The sequence below is a fragment of the Mobula hypostoma genome, chromosome 11 (assembly GCF_963921235.1).
Source record: "Mobula hypostoma chromosome 11, sMobHyp1.1, whole genome shotgun sequence".
In the NCBI taxonomy this organism is placed as follows: Eukaryota; Metazoa; Chordata; class Chondrichthyes; order Myliobatiformes; family Myliobatidae; genus Mobula; species Mobula hypostoma.
The window spans coordinates 2,540,025-2,558,894 of record NC_086107.1 but is presented as its reverse complement, the minus strand read 5'-3'; the positions used below and the strand labels follow the sequence as shown (position 1 = coordinate 2,558,894).

Sequence of the window (18,870 nt, the reverse complement as noted above, 5' to 3'; positions counted from 1 at the left end):
AAAGAAGATAGAGCCCAGAAGAGGGAGGAGGCCACAGGAGTATTAAGAACAAATATTAGAATTATCATTCGAAGGGTTCACTTAAACGAAAGCTTGGTCAGCCAGTATGCCCAAGCATCAAGTGAACTGCACTCAGAGTTAATCAAGGGATTAAGTTTACAGAGATGAAAGTGGATTCAGATTGATCACATGTACAGTGAAATGCGTTGCTTGTGTTAACAACCAACACACCTAAGGATCTGCTGGAGGCAGCCCGCCAGCGTCAGCACACATCAGCGCCAACACGGCATGCCCACAATGACTGGAAGTGCTTTAAACAACCAAGATTACAGATGCTAAAGATATGGATGTTTCAGAAGTATGTAAGTGCTGGTGAGGTGAGAATCACAACATGTACCCAAGGTTCTCCTTCAATCTATCCTGGAAAAAGGGATGGAGTTTGAAGCCAGGGAACAAATTTCTTTCCAAGATTTAGGAGGAGTAAAGTTCTATCTTAACTTCATCAGTCCACAGGACTTGTTTCCAAAATGCATCAGGGTTGTTTAGATGTTCCTTTGAACCTTTTGAATAGAACTTTTTGGCCACAATGAGCAAAGGTGTTTGGAGGAAAAAATGGTGCAGAATTTCATGAAAAGAACCCCTCTCCAACTGTTAGGCACGGGGGTGGATCGATCATGCTTTGGGCTTGTGGTGCAGCCAGTGGCACGGGGAACATTTCACTGGTAGAGGGAAGAATGAATTCAATTAAATACTAGCAAATTCTGGAAGCAAACATCAGACCGTCTGTAAAAAAGCTGAAGATGAAAAGAGGATGGCTTCTACAACAGGATAGTAATCCTAAACACACCTCAAAATCCAGAATGGACTACCTCAAGAGGTGCAAGCTGAAGGTTTTGCCATGGCCCTCATAGCCCCCTGACCTAAACATCATCAAGGATCTGTGGATAGACCTCAAAAGAGCAGTGGATGCAAGACGGCCCAAGAATCTCACAGAACTAGAAGCCTTTTGCAAGGAAGAATGGGTGAAAATCCCCCAAACAGGAGTTGAAAGACTCTTAGCTAGCTACAGAAAGCGATAACAAGTTGTGATACTTGCCAAAGGGGGTGTTACTAAGTAATGACCATACAGGGTGACCAAACTTTTGCTTCGGGCCCTTTTCCTTTTTTGTTATTTTGAAACTGTAAAAGATGGAAATAAAAAAGTTTTCTTGCTTAAAATATTAAAGAAATGTGTCGTCTTTATCTTTATGCCTTTTGGAAATCAGGTCTTTTACTTGCTTAGCTATTCACAGTAACAGAAATTTTGACCGGAGTGCACAAACTTTAGCATACCACTGTATATCTTGTTGTAATTTATAGCTTTTATTACAATGTCTTGCTGCCGGCAAAACAACAAACTTCATGACATACTGTGTACCAGTGTTATGACATCTGATTCCAATTCAGAAGTAAATCCTTCCCTCACTAGATGATGCACTCACACTTTTTACAAAGACAGTACAGTCACAGAGTGTTTACAAGCCCTTATTTTTAGCCACACTACTGCAGGGAGTGATCAGCTGCTTGGACCTGAGTCCTCTAACTGAAATAAAATGAAAATTTGCATGATGCACCATCAACAAACAGGGCAGGTGCTAACCCTGTCATATTTAAACTGCATTTAAATCATTTTAAAGCAGTGAAGATTTCCTTGACAAGTTCTCTTTCCAACAATGTGCCATTTGAACATAGCACAATACAGGCCTTTTGGCCCATGATATGCCTATCATTTTAACCTACTCAATCCAAGTCTTCTTTCCAACATGTCCTTCCATTTTTCTAGCATCCATGTGCCTATCTAAGAGCTTCTTAAGTGTCCTTATTGTATCTGCCTCTATCACTAATTTTGGTAGTGCATTCCACACAACCCTCCACTCCTGTGTAAAAACCTATCTCTGACATCTCCAGTTACCTAAAATCATACCCCCTCATATTAGCCATTTTCACTCTGGGGAAAAAGTCCACTGACTGTCCACTCAATCTACGCCTTTTATCATCTTCTATACCTCTATCACGTCACCTCTCATCCTCCTCCACTCCAAAGAGAAAATCCCTAGCACACTCATAAAACATACTCTCTAGACCAGGCAGCATCCTAGTAAACCTCCTCTGCACCATCTCTGAAGCTTTTATGTCCTTCCTTTAATGAGCAGCCAGAACTGAACACAATACTCCAGGTGTGGTCCAACCAGGCTTTTATGGAACTGCAATATTACTCTGTGGGTCTTGAACTAAATCCCCCAACGAACAATATACAGCTTCTTAACCACCCTATCAATTTGTGGGGGGGTGGGGTGCATTTTTCTTTAGTTTTATTTCAGGTTACCAATACCATTATAGATGAGGAGGAAATCCATTGGTGTGGTATATTTGAACTTTCAGTAAGACTTTAATCAGGTGCCACACCGATCATTAAACTCCCAACAAGGCTCTGGGTTGATGATTATTGAACAGAGGCAATGGCGCAAGAATTAACAGTTTATTTTCAGGTTAACACACACAAAATGCTGAAGGAATTTCAGCAGGTCGGGCTGCTTCTATGGAGAGGCATAAACAGTCAACACTTCAGGGCAAAAACCTTCATCAGCACGGGAAAGGGAGGGGGAAGATGCCAGAGTAAGGAGTTGTGGGGAGGGGAAGGAAGACAAACTTGAAAGTAATAGGTGCAGTCAGGTGGGTGGGGGAAGGGGGTGAAATAAGAAACTGGGAGGTGATTAAGTGGGGAAAAAAAGCTGGAGAAGGAGGAATCCGAAAGGAGAAGAGAGTGGACCTTGGGAAAAAGGAAGGAGGAGGGGCACCAGGGGGAGGTGATAGGCAGGTGAGGAAAAAGATAAGATGTCAGAGTGGGGAATTGAAGAACAGGGAATGGGGATGGGAAAAAGGATTACAAAAAGTTGGAGAAATTGATGTTCATACCATCAGGTTGGAGGCTATCTAAACGGTATGAGGTGCTGGTCCTCCGACCTAAGAGTGACCTCAACATGACAGAAGAGGAGGCCGTGGACCAACATCTCAGAATGGGCATGGTAATTGGAACTGAAATGGTTGGCCACCAGGAAATCCTGCTTGACACCCTCTAGGTTGGGAGGTTGTGTTCAATGGACCTGACTGTTCACAATTGCTGGATGAAAAGGTGAAGTACAACTTATCCAAATTCATTCATGAATCTGAGCTGGGTGGCAGTGTCCTGAGAGTCACTGCAGAAAGGTCTCAAGAAGATCTGGATAGGCTAAGTGAATGGTGCATGGAATCTAATGTGAAAAAAATGAAAGGTTATGCACTTTGATAGAAGGGCCAGATTTTATTATAAAGGAAGCATTGAAGGTGAGTGTCCAGGTTCAGAAAGCAAAGCATTAGCAATTCAGCGTCTCGTCTGAGGGTCAATATCAAAGGCTGGAACCTAAAGGTCGATTCAAAGTCCTGAAATCAAAGCCTGAGGGCTGATGCCTGGAGACTAGAGGCACAGAGGCCTGTCTTGGAGTTGGAAGACTGTGCGTGCAGGTGGATGGGGAGGAAGGAAGGGAGCTTGTTTTGTCAAGCTGAGACCACCTTCATGGTGGAGGAACAACATTTTATATTCCATCTGGGTAGCCTCCAACCTGATAGCATGAATATCAATTTCACCTTCTGGTTAAAAAAAAAACTCTTCTTTCCTCTCTCTCCTCTTCTCTCTTGTCTATCATCTGTCCGTGTCCCCCTCCTCCTTCCCTTTCTCCTATGGTCCATTCTCCTCTATCAAGATTCCTTCTACTCCAGCCCTTTAACTTTCCTACCCAATTGGCTTCACCTATCACTTAGCTGACGCGGCTGGTGGCGTAGTGGCATCAGTGCCGGACTTTGGGACGAAAGGTCCCAAGTTCGAATCCAGCAGGCTCCCCTGCACGCTTTCCATTCATGTTGGGTTACGAGCTGGTGATCTCTTTGGAAACTCACCCGGCAGAAGGCAATGGCAAACCACCGCTGTAACGCGGATCCCCACTACGCCAGGAGGCGTGGAGGGAAATCGTCTGCTAACCTGCAACGTACCTTTCTTTTCCTATCACTTAGCTATCCTCAGCAGGCCAGGCAGCATCTAGAGAAAAGAGTAAACATCAGTCCTGATGAAGGGTCTCGGTCCGAAATATCGACGGTTTACTGTTCTCCAAAGATGCTGTCTGGCCTGCTGAGTTCCTCCAGTATCTTGTGGGTGTTGCTTTTGTTCTGTTATTATTGTTTTGTTGATTGTGTTCTGTGTCGCTCTGCTGAGCATTGTGGGAATGCTATGTAGCCACAGGAATGTACGGCGACATTTGCTAGCTGTCCCAAGCACGTCCTTGGGTGAGTTGGTTGTTAATACAACTGACACATTTCACTGTACATCTGATAAATAAATGAATTGGAATCTTTATTGAAGGAGGATCGGAGTACAAAGATACTGATGTCTCTCTCTAACCAAAAAAAGTGCTAGTCCAATATCTAGAATATTATGCACAAGTGTGATCTCCCATGAAAGGGGCAAGAGCAAGAAATGTTATCTGAGATTGGACTATTTAGCCTTTCGGAGAAAATAAATACTTGTGAATTTAGGTAAACTCAAAGTGATTTCAATGGGCATCCCGGTTTCATAGTGGTTAGCGCAACATTATTACCGCTCAGACATCAGAGTTCAATTTTTGCATCCTCTGTAAAGAATTTGTACATCCTTCCTGTGGAATGTATGAGTTTTCCCTGGGTGCTCTGGTTTCCAAAGACCTACCGGGTGGTGGGTTAATTGGCCACTGTGATTAGGTGAGGGTTAATTGGTTTGTCAGGAGTCACTGGGGCAGTAGGGCTCGAAGGGCCAGACGCGCCAATTCCATGCTGTGTTGCTAAATAAAAATAACGAAAATAAATAAATAAATGAAGCAAACAGGATTCTTACTGGCCTTGGTAAGATTTATGTTTCCCTGTGCAGGCCTAGAAGTGAGCTTCTCAGGATGAAGCGGTCAGCCATTCAGGACAATGTAGAACTATATTACCAAAAGGACAGCAACTCTAAGGAATTCTTTACATGGGGTGTGACAGCTCAGAGCTCAGTCACTAGCAGAAGAAATGGGTGTAGGATTAGTGCAGAAAGTTGCTCACTGTGGGTTTACTCCTGCCAAACCATCGATGTGCAAAAAACACATCTTTGATCTTCAAAAAGGATCGAGTGCTTTTCCAGCGTATATGACGCATAAACTCTTCTATGACTTCCAGCCGGGTTCAGGGGTCAATTTTAACCGGCGTTTCAATGACTAACTTCGCCACCTTCATCAGGTATGACACCTAGGCACGTCTAGTCCGATGGCATATATACCCCCATCATCGTCCCTCCTAATTGGTTGAGGACTAACCAATCAGGCTCTGCTGTCTAGAGAATAATAGTTTCATCAGAGAATAAGAATTTTAACAAAGATGAAGGTCTTGCTCTAAGTAAGAACTGGAATATAATTGTAAACAAGATGGGACAGCAGGAACCTGATTGGTTGAGGACGAACCGATTTTGTTTCTTTAATTTTTTTTTCCATCTTTCCTGCCTGTACACTCTAGCCTTCCCCATGTCCTTGAAATAGCTTGATAAAAAAAATGAGCACTTGGTTCGCACATTCGAAGGCATTGGGAACCGATAAAGAAACACTGCAAGTACACACTGAGCCAGGAAGCATCCTCAGAGAGAAGAACATTTAAATGTAGTGCTTCATTGCAAATGGAATTTTCTGATGAAAGTTCACTTGTGGAACAGAAACATTATTTCTTTCCCTGCTGATGCCATCCGATCGGTTAAGTACACACTATGCACTACAAGCATTTTTTAACTATAAACTTATTTATGGCAGTACTTTGTTTAGTGTGCTGTGTGTGGTACACGTTTTGTGAGTGAATCGTGGTCCGGAAAAACGTTGGTTCACTTGGTTGTATACAGTATTGTGCAAAAGTCTTTGGCACATATATAGTTAGGGTGCCTAAGACTTCAGCAAAGTACTATACTTGTCAAGGTGGAGCACAGAGCGGGTTTGTAAATCCAGCAGGTGCAAAGGATGTTGGGAATGGCAAGGGTGGAGTGCCATGGGAAGGATGTGGAATAGGTGGCAGAGATGAGTGCCAGGGGTGGGGCGTAGCATAGGTACAGGCACACCCAGCCCTGAGATACCGGGGCAGGTCAGTTGATTCCAAACAACAAGATTATTGATCATTAAAAATGTCTCTCTGGTGCTCCTCACTCCTTCCCCTTTCCAAACCATGATTCCTCCCTCCCTGCACCCGCTTCCCACTCTCAGTCAACAACAGGAACCCAGATCAGAATCATAGCACATAGAAATCTACAGCACATGAGAGACCCTTCGGCCCACAATGCTGTGCCAACCAGGTAACCTATTCCAGAGTTTCCCTACTGCACAGCCCTCTATTTTTCTAAGCTCCATGTAGCTACGAATCTCTTAAAAAGACCCTATCGTATCCTTCTCTACCACCATCGCTGGCAGTGCATTCCATCTCCCCACCGTGCTCTGTGTGAAAAACTTGCCTCCGATATCCGCCCTGTACCTACTTCCAAGCACCTCACAACTACGACCCCTCATGTTAGCTATTACAGCCCTGGAAAAAAGTCTCTGACTCTCTGCACGATCAATGCCTCTCATCATCTTATACACCTCTATCAGGTCACCTCTCATACTCTGTTACTCTAAGAAGAAAAGGCCAAGTACACTCAACCTATTCTCATAAGGCATGCTCTCCAAACCAGGCAACATCCTTGTAAATCTCCTCTGCACCATCTCTATAGTATCAACATCCTTCCTGTAGTGAGGTGACCAGAACTGAACACAGTACACCAAGTGGGGTCTAACTAAGGTCTTATATAGCTGTAACATTACCTTACAGCTCTTGAGTTCAATCCCACAATTGATGAAGGCCAACACATTATACGCCTTCTTTGAGTAGTGCAGCAGCTTTGAGTGTCCTATCGGCACGGACCCCAAGATCTTGCTGATCCTGCACACTGCTGATAGTCTTTTCTGTCTTCAAATTTGACCTACCAAAATGAACCACTTCACACTCATCTGGGTTGAAGTCCATCTGCCACTTCTCAGACCAGTTCTGCATGTTATCAATTACCCGCTGTAACCTGACAACCCTCCAGACTACCCACAACACCCCCAACTTTTGTGTCATCAGCAAACTTACTAATCCACCTTTCTACTTCCTCATCTAGGTCATTTATAAAAATCCCAAAGAGAAGGGATCTCAGATCAGATCCCTGCAGAACACCACTGGTCACCGACGTCCATGCAGAATATGAACCATCTACAACCACCATTTGCCTTCTGTGGGCAAGCCAGTTCTGGATCCACAAAGCAAGGTCTCTTTGGATCCCATGCCTCATTACTTCCTGAATGAGCCTTGCATGGGGACCATTATCAAATGCCTACAAATTTATAGGTTTATCATTCACAAATGTCATGAAACTTGACTTTTCCTTTTCTTACAGCAGCAGTACAGTGCAATTCATAAAATTACGACATGTTCTACATTTTTTTTATTTTGTTTATATATTATACACACACACACATGCCTTACACTTTTGCACAGTACTGTATATACGTACAATCAGATGACAATAAACTTGAACTTTGAAACAAAGAAGCACACCAACCAGTTATACAGAGTAAAAATGGAGGTGAGAGTTGATATTGAACCATTGGAAAATGATGCTGGTGCAGTAGTAATTGGGGACAAAGTAATGTCAGATAAACTTAATGGGTACTTTGCATTAGTGTTCACTGTGGAAGACACAAGCAGTGTACCAGAGATCTGTGAGTGTCAGGGAGCAGGAGTGAATGCCATTCTGATTACAAAGGAAAAAGAACCAGGCAAACTCAAAGCTCTTAAGGTGGATAGTCAGCTGGACCAGATGGACTGCATTCCAGAGTCCTGAGAGAGGTTGCTGAAGAACAGAAGCACTGGTCATGATCTTTCAAAGAATCACTTGATCCTGGCATGGTTCCAGAGATCAAGATTGCAAATGTCACTCCACTCTAAGAAGGGAGGAAAGCAAAAGAAAGGACATGATAGGCTAGTTGGCCTAACCTTACGAGGTTGGGAAAGTGTTGGAGTCCATTACCAAGGATGAGGTTTCAGGGTACTTGGAAAATAATAATAAAATAAGTCAAAGTCATCATGGTTTCTATTAAGGGAAATCTTGCCTGACAATTTTGTTAGAGCTCTTCAAGGAAGCAACAAATAGGATGCACAGAGGAGAGGAAGTGGATGTTTCTTACTTGGATTTTCAGAAGGCATTTGTTAAGGTGCCACACTAGGCTGCGAGTGGGAATAAAGGGGGCTTTTTCTGGTTGTCTGCCGGTGACTAGTGCTGTTCCTCAGGGGTCAGTATTAGGACTGCTACTCTGCACATTGTTTGTCAAAGATTCAGATAACGGAATTGATGGCTTTGTGACAAAGTTTGCAGATAATACAAAGACAGATGGAGGGGTAGGTAGTGCCGAGGAAGCAATGCAACTGGAGCAGGATTTAGACAGATTGGAAGAATGGGCAAAAAAGTGGCAGATAGATTACAGTGTTGGGAAATGTATGAGAATACATTTTGGTAAAAGGAACAATAGTGCAGGCTGATATCTAAACCGGGAGAAAATTCAAACATCAGAGGTGCAGAGAGACTGAAGAACCCTCATGCAAGACACCCAGAAGGTTAATTTACAGGTTGGGTCTGTGGTAACAAAGACAAATGCAATGTTGGCGTTTATTTCAAGTGGAATAGAATATCAAATCAAGGAAATAATGTTGAGGTCTTATAAGATACTAGTCAGGCTGTACTTGGAGTATTGTCAACAGTTTTGGGCCCCATATCTCAGAAATGATGTGTTGTCATTGGAGAGAGTCCAGAGCAGGTTCATGAGGATGATTCTGGGAATGAAGGGGTTAACATAACCTTTGGGCCTGTACTCACTTGAATTTAGAAGAACTGGGGGGAGGTGGAATCTCACTGAAACCTACTGAATATTGAAAGGACTAGATAGGGTGGATGTGGAGAGGATGTTTCCTATGGTGGGGGTATCCAGAGCTAGAGGGCACAGCTTTAAACTGAGTGGCAATCTTTTAGAACGAAGGTAGTGAATCCAGACAGTAGTGAATCTGTGCAATGCTCTGCCAGAGTCTGTAGTGGAGGCCAAGTCCGTGGGTATATTGTTACGTACCCCGTAACTGGGTTGCCAAACCAGCAGAAATGGATCACTCAGTTGGAGTCTGGATTACTAGAACTAAGAAAGTTTTATTAAAGAAACAAGCAACACAGTACTCTAATCAAAAGGATAATGAATGCAACAGTTCAGCAATGATAAACATACATGTACACAGAATTAAGATAACAGGATCAATCAAGCTCTATCGTTGTCTAGGGGTAAATGACCAGTTTCAAAGTGACACCAAGTTCAGTTCAATTTAGTTCAGTTCAGTTCGCAGTAATCGCTGCTGTGGCAATGGACAGTGGGGGGAAGGAGAGAGAGAGCAAAATGAATGAATATTCAAGGCTTCCACACAGACCTTCACAGTCAGCTTTCGGGCGAGTCCTTTGTGATGTCATCTGAGGTCACTGACCGTGACCCCTCCGTTTCCAGATACGATCGTTTCTCTGTGGTGAACCCGGCACCCAGGCAAGGGTGGACACACACCAGGTTCCCACCGATCGTGCCTTTCCACCCTGTGCGTTTATGGCCCGGTACTTCCCACCGACTTGTGAGAGACGCACCGCTTCCAGGGTCTTGTTACCTCGGGTGTCGTGTGTGTGTCCTGCCTTAGCGAACCTGTCCCTTTTTATCCCCCTGCTGGGGTATCGCCTGTCCATCACTTTAAACAGTTCAGGGTTCAAAAAAGGGTTCAAAGGGGGAGCCGATCTTGACAGCTCTCCTTCCCCTTCATTACACATCTCCAAATGCTGCTCCATTGTTTTCCTTATCTCTCTCTCTCTCTCCTGAAGACAGGTGGCAGACCAACTGCTGATTCCACTGGTGCCAGCACGGGACAGCTACATCTTAATCTATGTGTATTTTTGTCACAATATCTAAGGCAGTTTTGATAATTTTCTGATTGGTCAGGGCATCAAAGGATATTGCAAGAAGGCAGGAGTATGGGGTTGAGTGAGATCAGCCATGATGAAATGGCAGAGCAGACTCGAAGGGCTGAATGGCCTAATTCTATTCCTACGTCTTATGTCTAAGGTCAAGATTTTAATGGCCCAAGTACTCTCAAAGCCAAGTGATTTTTGTTTTAAAATGTGTAACAGTAGTTGCACATGGATCCTTTACATTTCCCAGAGTACTGCAGATCCGAGCACTTAGCGAATTATACGTTATTGTCATTTTTGCATTAATATTCATATTAAGTAAATAACCTCTCAGAAAGCAGAGTAATGAAATAAATATAAATAGAAAGTATGATTCTAGGTAGAGGACATTGTTCACTCACCAGTTTCAGACTTTCCCAAGATGGGAGAATACGAGTAGCTGTGATTACTGTAATCTCCACAACCGACGGAGTTCTCCCTCAGTTGAGGACCAATAATCCTTTCCTGAGTACTGAGGTCATGCCCACTGCTTTCTGCCGTGCCAGACTCATCCTGTAAAGATACACAAATCATACACAAGGCACAGTCACACTATAGAATTATGTCCCTTTACAATGGAGATTAAGATAAATTTCTTTAGCCAGAACGTGAAGGCAGGAGAATACCTCCGAATCAACAGGCTCAAAGGATTTGCTGACATAGGAGAGTGTCCAAAGAAGGTTTATGAAAATTATCTTGGGAATTAAAGGGTTAACATACGAGAAGCATTTGATGGCTCTGGGTTAGAGGAATGAGAGGGCATCACATTGAAACCTATTGTACATTGAAGGAACTAGATTGAGTGGACATGGAGAAGACATTTCCTATAGTGGGGAAGTCTAGAACCAGAGGGTACATCTCAGAATAGAAGGACGTCCATTTAGAACAGAGATGAGAAGGAATTTCTTTAGCCAGAGGGTGGTGAATCTGTGGAATTCCTTGCTACAGATTGCCGTGGAGGCCAAGTCATGGAATATATTTAAAGCAGAGGTTGATAAGTTCTTAATTTGTCAAGGTGTCAAAAGTTACAGAGAGAAGTCAGGAGAATGGGGTTGAGAGAGATAATAAATAAAAAAAAGAACTTTGACCAGCAGCCTTTCTGGACATCAGAAGTTTAGAGAGGGGAGGACTTCAATCAGGTCCACTGCCCGAGGATAAAAGGCAGAAGCAAAAAAGAGCTTTGACCAGTGATCAATTGGCATTTGGGATTGATTAGTAAGAGCAAATTAAAGGAAGGCAGGGGCAAGCACGGCAGCCATCATCACAGCGACTGTCTGAGGGGACATGGAGTGGTGATCTTGAGGCTTTAGCTGTTCAAAGGCTTCTGCAAAGAGAGGCTTCAGTCAGAGAAAAAGAAAAGAAATGCTCGAGTTTTTTCCTTCTCTTCTTTATATCTGCTTAGCTAGGATAGTAGAGGCGCCGGGCAGGATAGTTGAATGCTCCTCTTGTGGGATGCCGGATGGCAGGGAGACTCCAGTGTCCCTGAGGACTACAATTGTAAGAAGTGCATCCAGCTGCAGCTTCTAACAAACCACGTTAAGGAGTTGGAGCTGCAACTGGATGAACTCTGGATCATTTGGGAGGCTGAGGGGATCACAAGATGGGACATATAGAGAGGAAGTTATACCCAAGGTGCAGGACACTAGAAACTGGGTAACAGACTGGAAAGGGAAAGGGGTTAAGGAGCCAGTGCAGTGTACCCGTGGCCAACCCTAACAACAGGTATATCACTTTGGATACTGTCAGGGGTGGGTGACGACCTAACAGAGGAAAGTCACAGTGGTCGAGTCTCTGGCACTGAGTCTGCCTCTGTGACTCAGAGGGAAGGGGGGAGAAGAGGCACACTGTACTGGTAGGGGTTTTGTTAGTTAAGAGAACAGACAGGAGGTTCTGTGGATCAGAACAAGATTCCCGGATGGTATGTTGCCTCCCGGATGCCATGATCAGAGATATCTTGGATCGAGTCCTAAGCAATCTTAAGTAGGAGGGTGAACAGCCAGAGGTAGTGACCCATGTAGGTACCAGTGACATGGGTAGGACAAGTGACAAGATTCTGCATAGGGAGTTAGGTGCTAAGTTAAAGGGCAGGACCTCCAGGGTTGTGATCTCAGGATTGTTACCCGTGCCACTTGCTGGTGAAGCCAGAACTCGGAAGATTATACAGTTCAACACTGGCTAAGGAGCTGATGTAGGAGGAAGGCCATAAGATTTTTGGATTGTTGGGCTCTCTTCCAAGGAAGGTGGGAACAGTACAGAAGGAACAGTTTGCACCTGAACTAGAGGAGGGAGACAAATATCACAGCAGGAAGGTTAGTTAATGTTTCACGCTCAAGTTTTAACTAGAATTGCAGGGGGATGGGAACCAGAGTGCCATCTCACTGTGCCAGAGTTCAATGGGCCAAATGGCCTAATTCTGCTCCCATATCTTATGGTCTTAAATCAGCCATAATGGAATGACAGAGCAGTCTCAATAGGCCAAGTAGCATAATTCTGCACGAAAGTTTTATCGTCTTTATACAGTATATTTTCTTGGCCTGTAAGTGATTAAGACCATGAAAATTTGTTTGAAGGAACCCTAATTAAATTGCAATTGATAAACTCCAGCTCCTCAAATACAAAGCTGATGAAATATCCTTTCTCAATGTAAGAATTTCTCATAGCATACCAAGTACAACATCTCATTGCAGGGGAATGCAGTCATTTATCAGTTCCTGCCTCATGTCAGGTACACTTTGCTCTCTAGGTCAGCATTGGTATTAATCCAGGTACCAATTGGAAAAAGAATAGCACTGCATATTAATGTTTTTCCTCAGACTAAGGTCCATGACTTTAATTTCTCCTGCCAAAACATAGATGTGCAAGAAAAGCATATTTGATCTTTTTTCCTCTTATCTTTCCTGTCTCTACACTCAGGCATCAACAATGTTCTTGAATTAGCTCAGGAACATGTGCACCACCGTAGCATAATGGTTAGTGTGATGCCATTACAGCTCGAGGCTTTCTGTAAGGAATCTGTACGTTCTCCGTGAAACACATGGGTGAACTCCGGCTGCTCTGCTTTCCTCCTAAATTCCAAGGATATATACCCACTAATAGGTTAATTGAAGCTAATTGGTCATTGCAAACAGTCCCGTGATTAGGCTTGGGTTAAATATGTGGTTTCCTGGGTGGTGAAGATCGTTGGGCCAGAAGAGCCTGTTCTGCGCAGCAAAATAAATAAAAAGAATTCTCACCTGGTTTGCCCAACATGTAAACATTGCACACATTGAAAATGTTTAAGAAAATGCAGCAAGTTCTCAGTGGGTCAGGTCACACCTTCGAAAAACAGAGTTCAATGCTCCTATTAATGGTCATTGATTGGAAATGAAATCTTGCAATGAAAGATCACTGTTATGAAACAGGAACCTTTCCTCTCACTGCTAATGCCACCTGATTTGTTAAGCACCTGAAGTTCAAAGTAAATATATTATGAAAATATGTGTGCTACCTTGAGATTTATATTCTTGCAGGCATTTACAAGAAAATAACGTAACAGAATATTACCACTATAAATAGATAGAGACTAACAAATAACCATTATTACCAGAATATTACCAAAACCATGAACAGATAGAGACTAACAAATAACCAACATGCAAAAGACACACTGTGTAAATTAAAAATAATACTGAAAACACGAGTTATAGAGATCTTGACAGTGAGTCTGTACGTCATGGAATCAGTTCTATGTTGAGGTGAGTGGAGTTATCCACACTATTTCAGAAGCCTGATTGTTGTAGTCTGATAACTGTTCCTGAACCTGGTGGTGAACCTGCAAACCTGAAGGCATTCCTGTACATCCTGGCGGATGGTACCAGCAAGAAAGCAGCATGGCCTGGATTTTCTTTCCTGTGTCACCACTCCAACTAAACACATTCATGTCTATATACCGCCTAAAACCTCAAGATCCTTCCAGCACCAATAGTCTCTCTCACTCACACTCACACACACACACACACACACACACACACACACAAAGGCTACAAAGCTTACTTGTACATATTTGTGGAGGAGTTTAATAACTCACTGAAGAGGAACCTACATGAACCAGAAAGCGAAATCAGTTGTGAATATTGAGCAGCTATGAATACGATTAACCCCATGATGAAAGTCAAGGCCACCTACCGATGCAAACTGGGGCTGCTCTCCATCCTTATCTGTAAGGTGAAGGAAGTTTTTCTTTCCTGCTTCAAATCCCGAATCAGTAAGAGATTTTTCACTGGCGTAATCCAGAGGGCTCTGAAACAGAATATAAAGTTTACAGGCTACATGGTATGAATTCAAACACTGTAAAACCAAACATGACAAAGACTTGCGAGGACAGCTGTGAGGATCATCAGGATATTTATCAGGAGCAGGACCCTTAGCATTGTCCCTCACAACTGTCCAACAATCTCTTTGACCCCCTACATCAGGCAGGAGGTACTGTAACATCAGGACAAGAACTGTTAGGATGAGAAACCGCTTCTTTCCCAGGACTCCCTGCCAGCACCCAGGTCTCGTCACATTTGAAGCACCAGTAGCGTTATACTGTTTTAACTTTTAACTTGTGTTGTAAATGCACCTTATTATTTGTTAATTTTTTTGCGGCAATATTACTTTATATATGTGTGGTATATGTACTGTATTGTGCACCTTGGTCTGGAGCAACATTGTTTCATTGAAACACGGCTGAATGTCAATAAACTGAACTTGAATTTGAACAGGTTAATAAGGGGAAGAGGTTAATAATGCAAAACAAAGGCAGATGCTGGAAATCTGAAATAAAAAACAGAAAAACAAATTAGCAAGTTAGGCAGCATCTGCAGAGAGAGAAACAGTTAACGTTTCAGATATCAGCCTGCAGGGCATATAACATCTCTATTAGTCGCTACACAATACACAAAGAATGATAATCTGACTCTAAATGTCACATTAACTCATCTGGTATCACTAAAAATATTTCTGAAATGTTTTATTTCAAAGATATTCCCTTTACTTCAATCACTTCACTGTTATTGGGACACCATGGCAGCACAGTGGTTAGTGCAGCAATATTACAGTTCAATTCCAGCATCCTCTGTAAGAAAGTTTGTATGTTCTTCACGTGTGTGCTTGTGTTCCTCCCCACAGTCCAAAGACATACTAATTTGTAGGTTAATTAGTCATTGTAAATCGTCCTGTGATTAAGCCAAGGTTAAATTGGTGGGCTGCTGGCCAGTGCGCCTCATTAGGCCGAAAGGGCCTGTTCTGTATCTTTCAAATAAAAAATATACACTGAAAACACTTGTTTCCTCTATCCCGGTTCTTAACAAAGGTCTTAGACTTGAGATATTAATTTCCTTTTCCTCCATAGATACTGCCTGACCGGCTGAGTGTTTCCTGATTTTAAGCATTTGGGACCCTAAGCCTGGGTAACCATAAGTCCTGAATACATATGAACATGCCGCAGGAGGGGTAGACCATTCAGTCCATCGAGCCTGCTCCACCATTCATCAATATCATGGAATATCAAGTTCAGGTTTATTCTCATCTGACTGTACAACCAAACGAAATGATAGTCCTCTGAACTACAGTGCATCCACAAAACATCACACACAGCACATAAACCAAAGTATTACAATATTTAATAAAAATATAATTCAATATGTATGCATTGCGCAGTGCAGATAAACAGTAAAAAGTTTGCTGTCCTAGTGACGAGACCTCAGTGGTGGCAGGGTATTCATTTGTCTTACAGCTAGCTCATGACAAACCAGCTGAACACAGAATGCAGTGAGGTCTGTTTATAGTGTTAATCAGAATCAGATTTATTATCACTGTGAAATTTTCTGTTTGGTGGCAGCAGTACATTGCAATCCATAAATTATAAATAATACGGTAAGAAATACACACACACACATTAAGATAGTATTCATAGGCCATTCAGAAATCTGATGGTTGCGGGGAAGAAGCCGTGGAGTGTGTGTGTGTGTATGTAAATCAAGCAGCATAAACAAGATTCATGAATTACAGAGACAGTGAACCATGTTGAATTACAGTGTTGTGGTAATAACAGCTGATTTTATGGCACAATTCCAACATTTCCTGATTAAAAGGGGTGAAAAAAGAAAAGGAGTGGATTAGCAGCTGCTTCGTCCAACCATTAGCACTGTTGTGCTGGTCACAAGATCCAGCTACACAGAATAAAGAAGTCACAGACAAACTGGGTTGTTTTCTCTGGAGTGGAGGAAGCTGAGATTTACATGATTATGAGAGACACAGGTAGTGTAGACAGACAACATCTTTCTCCCGGGTTGAACCTAATACTAGAGGGCAAGCATTTAAGGTGAGGGGGGTCATTTCAAAAGAGATGTGAGGGGCAAGTTTTTTTTTTAAACAAAGAGTGGTGTCCAAAGAGAGGATACATCAGCTCCCACTTTGTCACAATGGTTCTCTCAAGTGATGCTATGTCTTAGTTTGGAGAAAATTAGAACTCAAACCTTTGAACCTTTATTTGATTTTGAGAAAAGATGGTGCTCATTTGCTCGTTATTATCATTTGAGCTAATTAATAGATTTTTTTCCATGATCTAATTGTAAATTTTTTGGTATATTTTCTTTTCTTGCTGGCGGTTTGATGTTTATTTTTAGAAGCTTTTTGTATGACGCATGGCTCCGGGGTTGTACACCTAATGGGGTTTTTTTCCTCACTTTTTCTGCTTAGCTTTTTTTTGTTATCACAATTTTTTTTTCAATCTTTAAGATAATGTCTTTTTTGGGACATGTTAAGTGTTGTTACTTCAATGTACTCATGTTATTTCTTTTGTATAATATAACAATAAAAAGATTTGAAAAGAAAGAAGAAAGGGTGGTGGGTGCCTGGAATACACTGCCTGGGGTGGTCATTGAGGCAGACACATTAGAGACTTTTAATAGATGCTCAGAAAAGGCCTGAACAGATTAGATATGGAAAAGTTATTCATATAGTAGGGGAGTCTAGGACAAGAGGGCACGCCTTCAGAATTGAAGAACGTCCATTTAGAACACAGATGCAGAGAAATTACTTTAGTCAGAGGGTGGTAAATCTGTGAAATTTGTTGCCACGAGCAGCTATGGAGGCCAAGTCACTGGGTGCATTTAAGGCAGAGATAGATAGGTTCTTGATTAGCCAGGGCATCAAAGGGTCTGAGGAGAAGGCAGGGGAGTGGGGCTGACTAGAAGAATTGGATCAGCCCATGATTGAACAGGTGCAGCAGACTCGATGGGGCAAATCGCTTGCTTCTTATGGTCTTATAAGCACATGAATGTGAGGGGAATGTGAGGGAAATGGAAGGATATGTAGGCAGAAGGGATTAGTTTCAGCACAATATTGTGGGCTGAGGGCCCTGTTCCTGTGCTATACTGTTCCATGTTCTGTCTCTGTTCTACAGGTATGTCCTTCTATTCTGAGTCTGTGCCCTCTGGTCCTAGACTTCCCTATTATAGGAAACATCCTCTCTGCATTCACTTGATCCCAATCTTTCAATATTTGATTGGTTTCAATGAGATCTTCCCTCATTTCTTCTAAACTCCAGCAAGTACAGACCCTGGAGTTTATGTCAGAGTTAAGCATGCATTACCAGTAAATAACTTCTGTATCTCTGTCTTTTCCAAACTCATGGCCCTAGGAGACATATGTACTTCTGCTATAGATTATCCATTAGCAGAAACCATAGTTCAATATTCAAAGTAAATTACTAAAGTGCATCTAAGTTATCACATACAACTCTGACATTGATTTTCTTGCAGCATTTGCAAGAAAAACAGAATTAATTAAAAACTATAGAGACAAAAACTGACAAATAACCAATGTGCAAAAGATGACAGACTGTGCAAGTAAAAAGCAATATTAAGAGCTTTTGAGTTGCACAGTCCTTGAAAGTGAGTCTGTTAGTTGTAGGATCAGTTTAGTTATGGTGAGTTAAGTTATCCACACTGGTTCAGGAGACTGATTGTAGTAACTGTTACTGAACCTGGTGGTGTGGGACCCAAGGCTTCTGTACCTCTTCCCAATGGTACGACTGAGAAGAGAGCATGGCTTGGATAATGGCAGTCCTTGATGATTAATGCTGCTTTCTTGTGGCAGTGCCCCATGTAAATATATTCAATGGAAGGGAGAGCTTTGCCTGAGATGGCCTATCCAGCACTTTCTACAGTCTTTCCTGTTCCTGTGCTTTGGTGTTTCCATACCAGTCCATGGAGCAACCAATTAGGATACTTTCCACAGTACATCTATAGAAGATGCACAGTAGAGAATAACAATCTATTCATCGAGGAACAGGTCCACAATTCTGAGTCAAGACCTACCAGGTACACTGAGTAAGATCCTATGTGAAGCCTCATTGACTAGCAGAGATATGACCACAAAACACAGAAGCATAATTAGGCCATTTGGCCTATCAGGTCTGCTCCACCATTCCATCACGCCTGATTTATTATCTCGCTCAACCCTGTTCTCCTGCATTCTTCCCATACATAACCTCTGACACCCTGACGAATCAAGAATCGATCAAACTCTGCTTTAAATATACTCCTTCACTTGGCCTCCATAGCCGTCTGTGGCAATGAATTCCACAGATTCAACACCACCTGGCTAAAGAAATTCCTCCTCACCTCCTCTGTTCTGATTGATTGACCCTCTAGACTGCCCTCTGGTCCTAGACTCTCCCACTACAGGAA

At 42.6% G+C, this 18,870-nt stretch overlaps 1 protein-coding gene across 5 annotated transcripts in view; it reads right to left on the bottom strand.

Moving 5' to 3' along the window:
* usp47 (ubiquitin specific peptidase 47) overlaps positions 1-18,870 on the bottom strand; it is a 227,780-nt gene that overhangs the window by 127,564 nt on the left and 81,346 nt on the right. For all 5 annotated transcript variants that reach the window (XM_063061574.1, XM_063061573.1, XM_063061576.1 and 2 more), the window contains 2 exons: positions 14,318-14,431; positions 10,516-10,666 (listed from right to left, as the gene is read on the bottom strand). In XM_063061574.1, the coding sequence (XP_062917644.1) occupies positions 10,516-10,666; positions 14,318-14,431 (265 nt within the window). The remainder of the gene's footprint in view (positions 1-10,515; positions 10,667-14,317; positions 14,432-18,870) is intronic.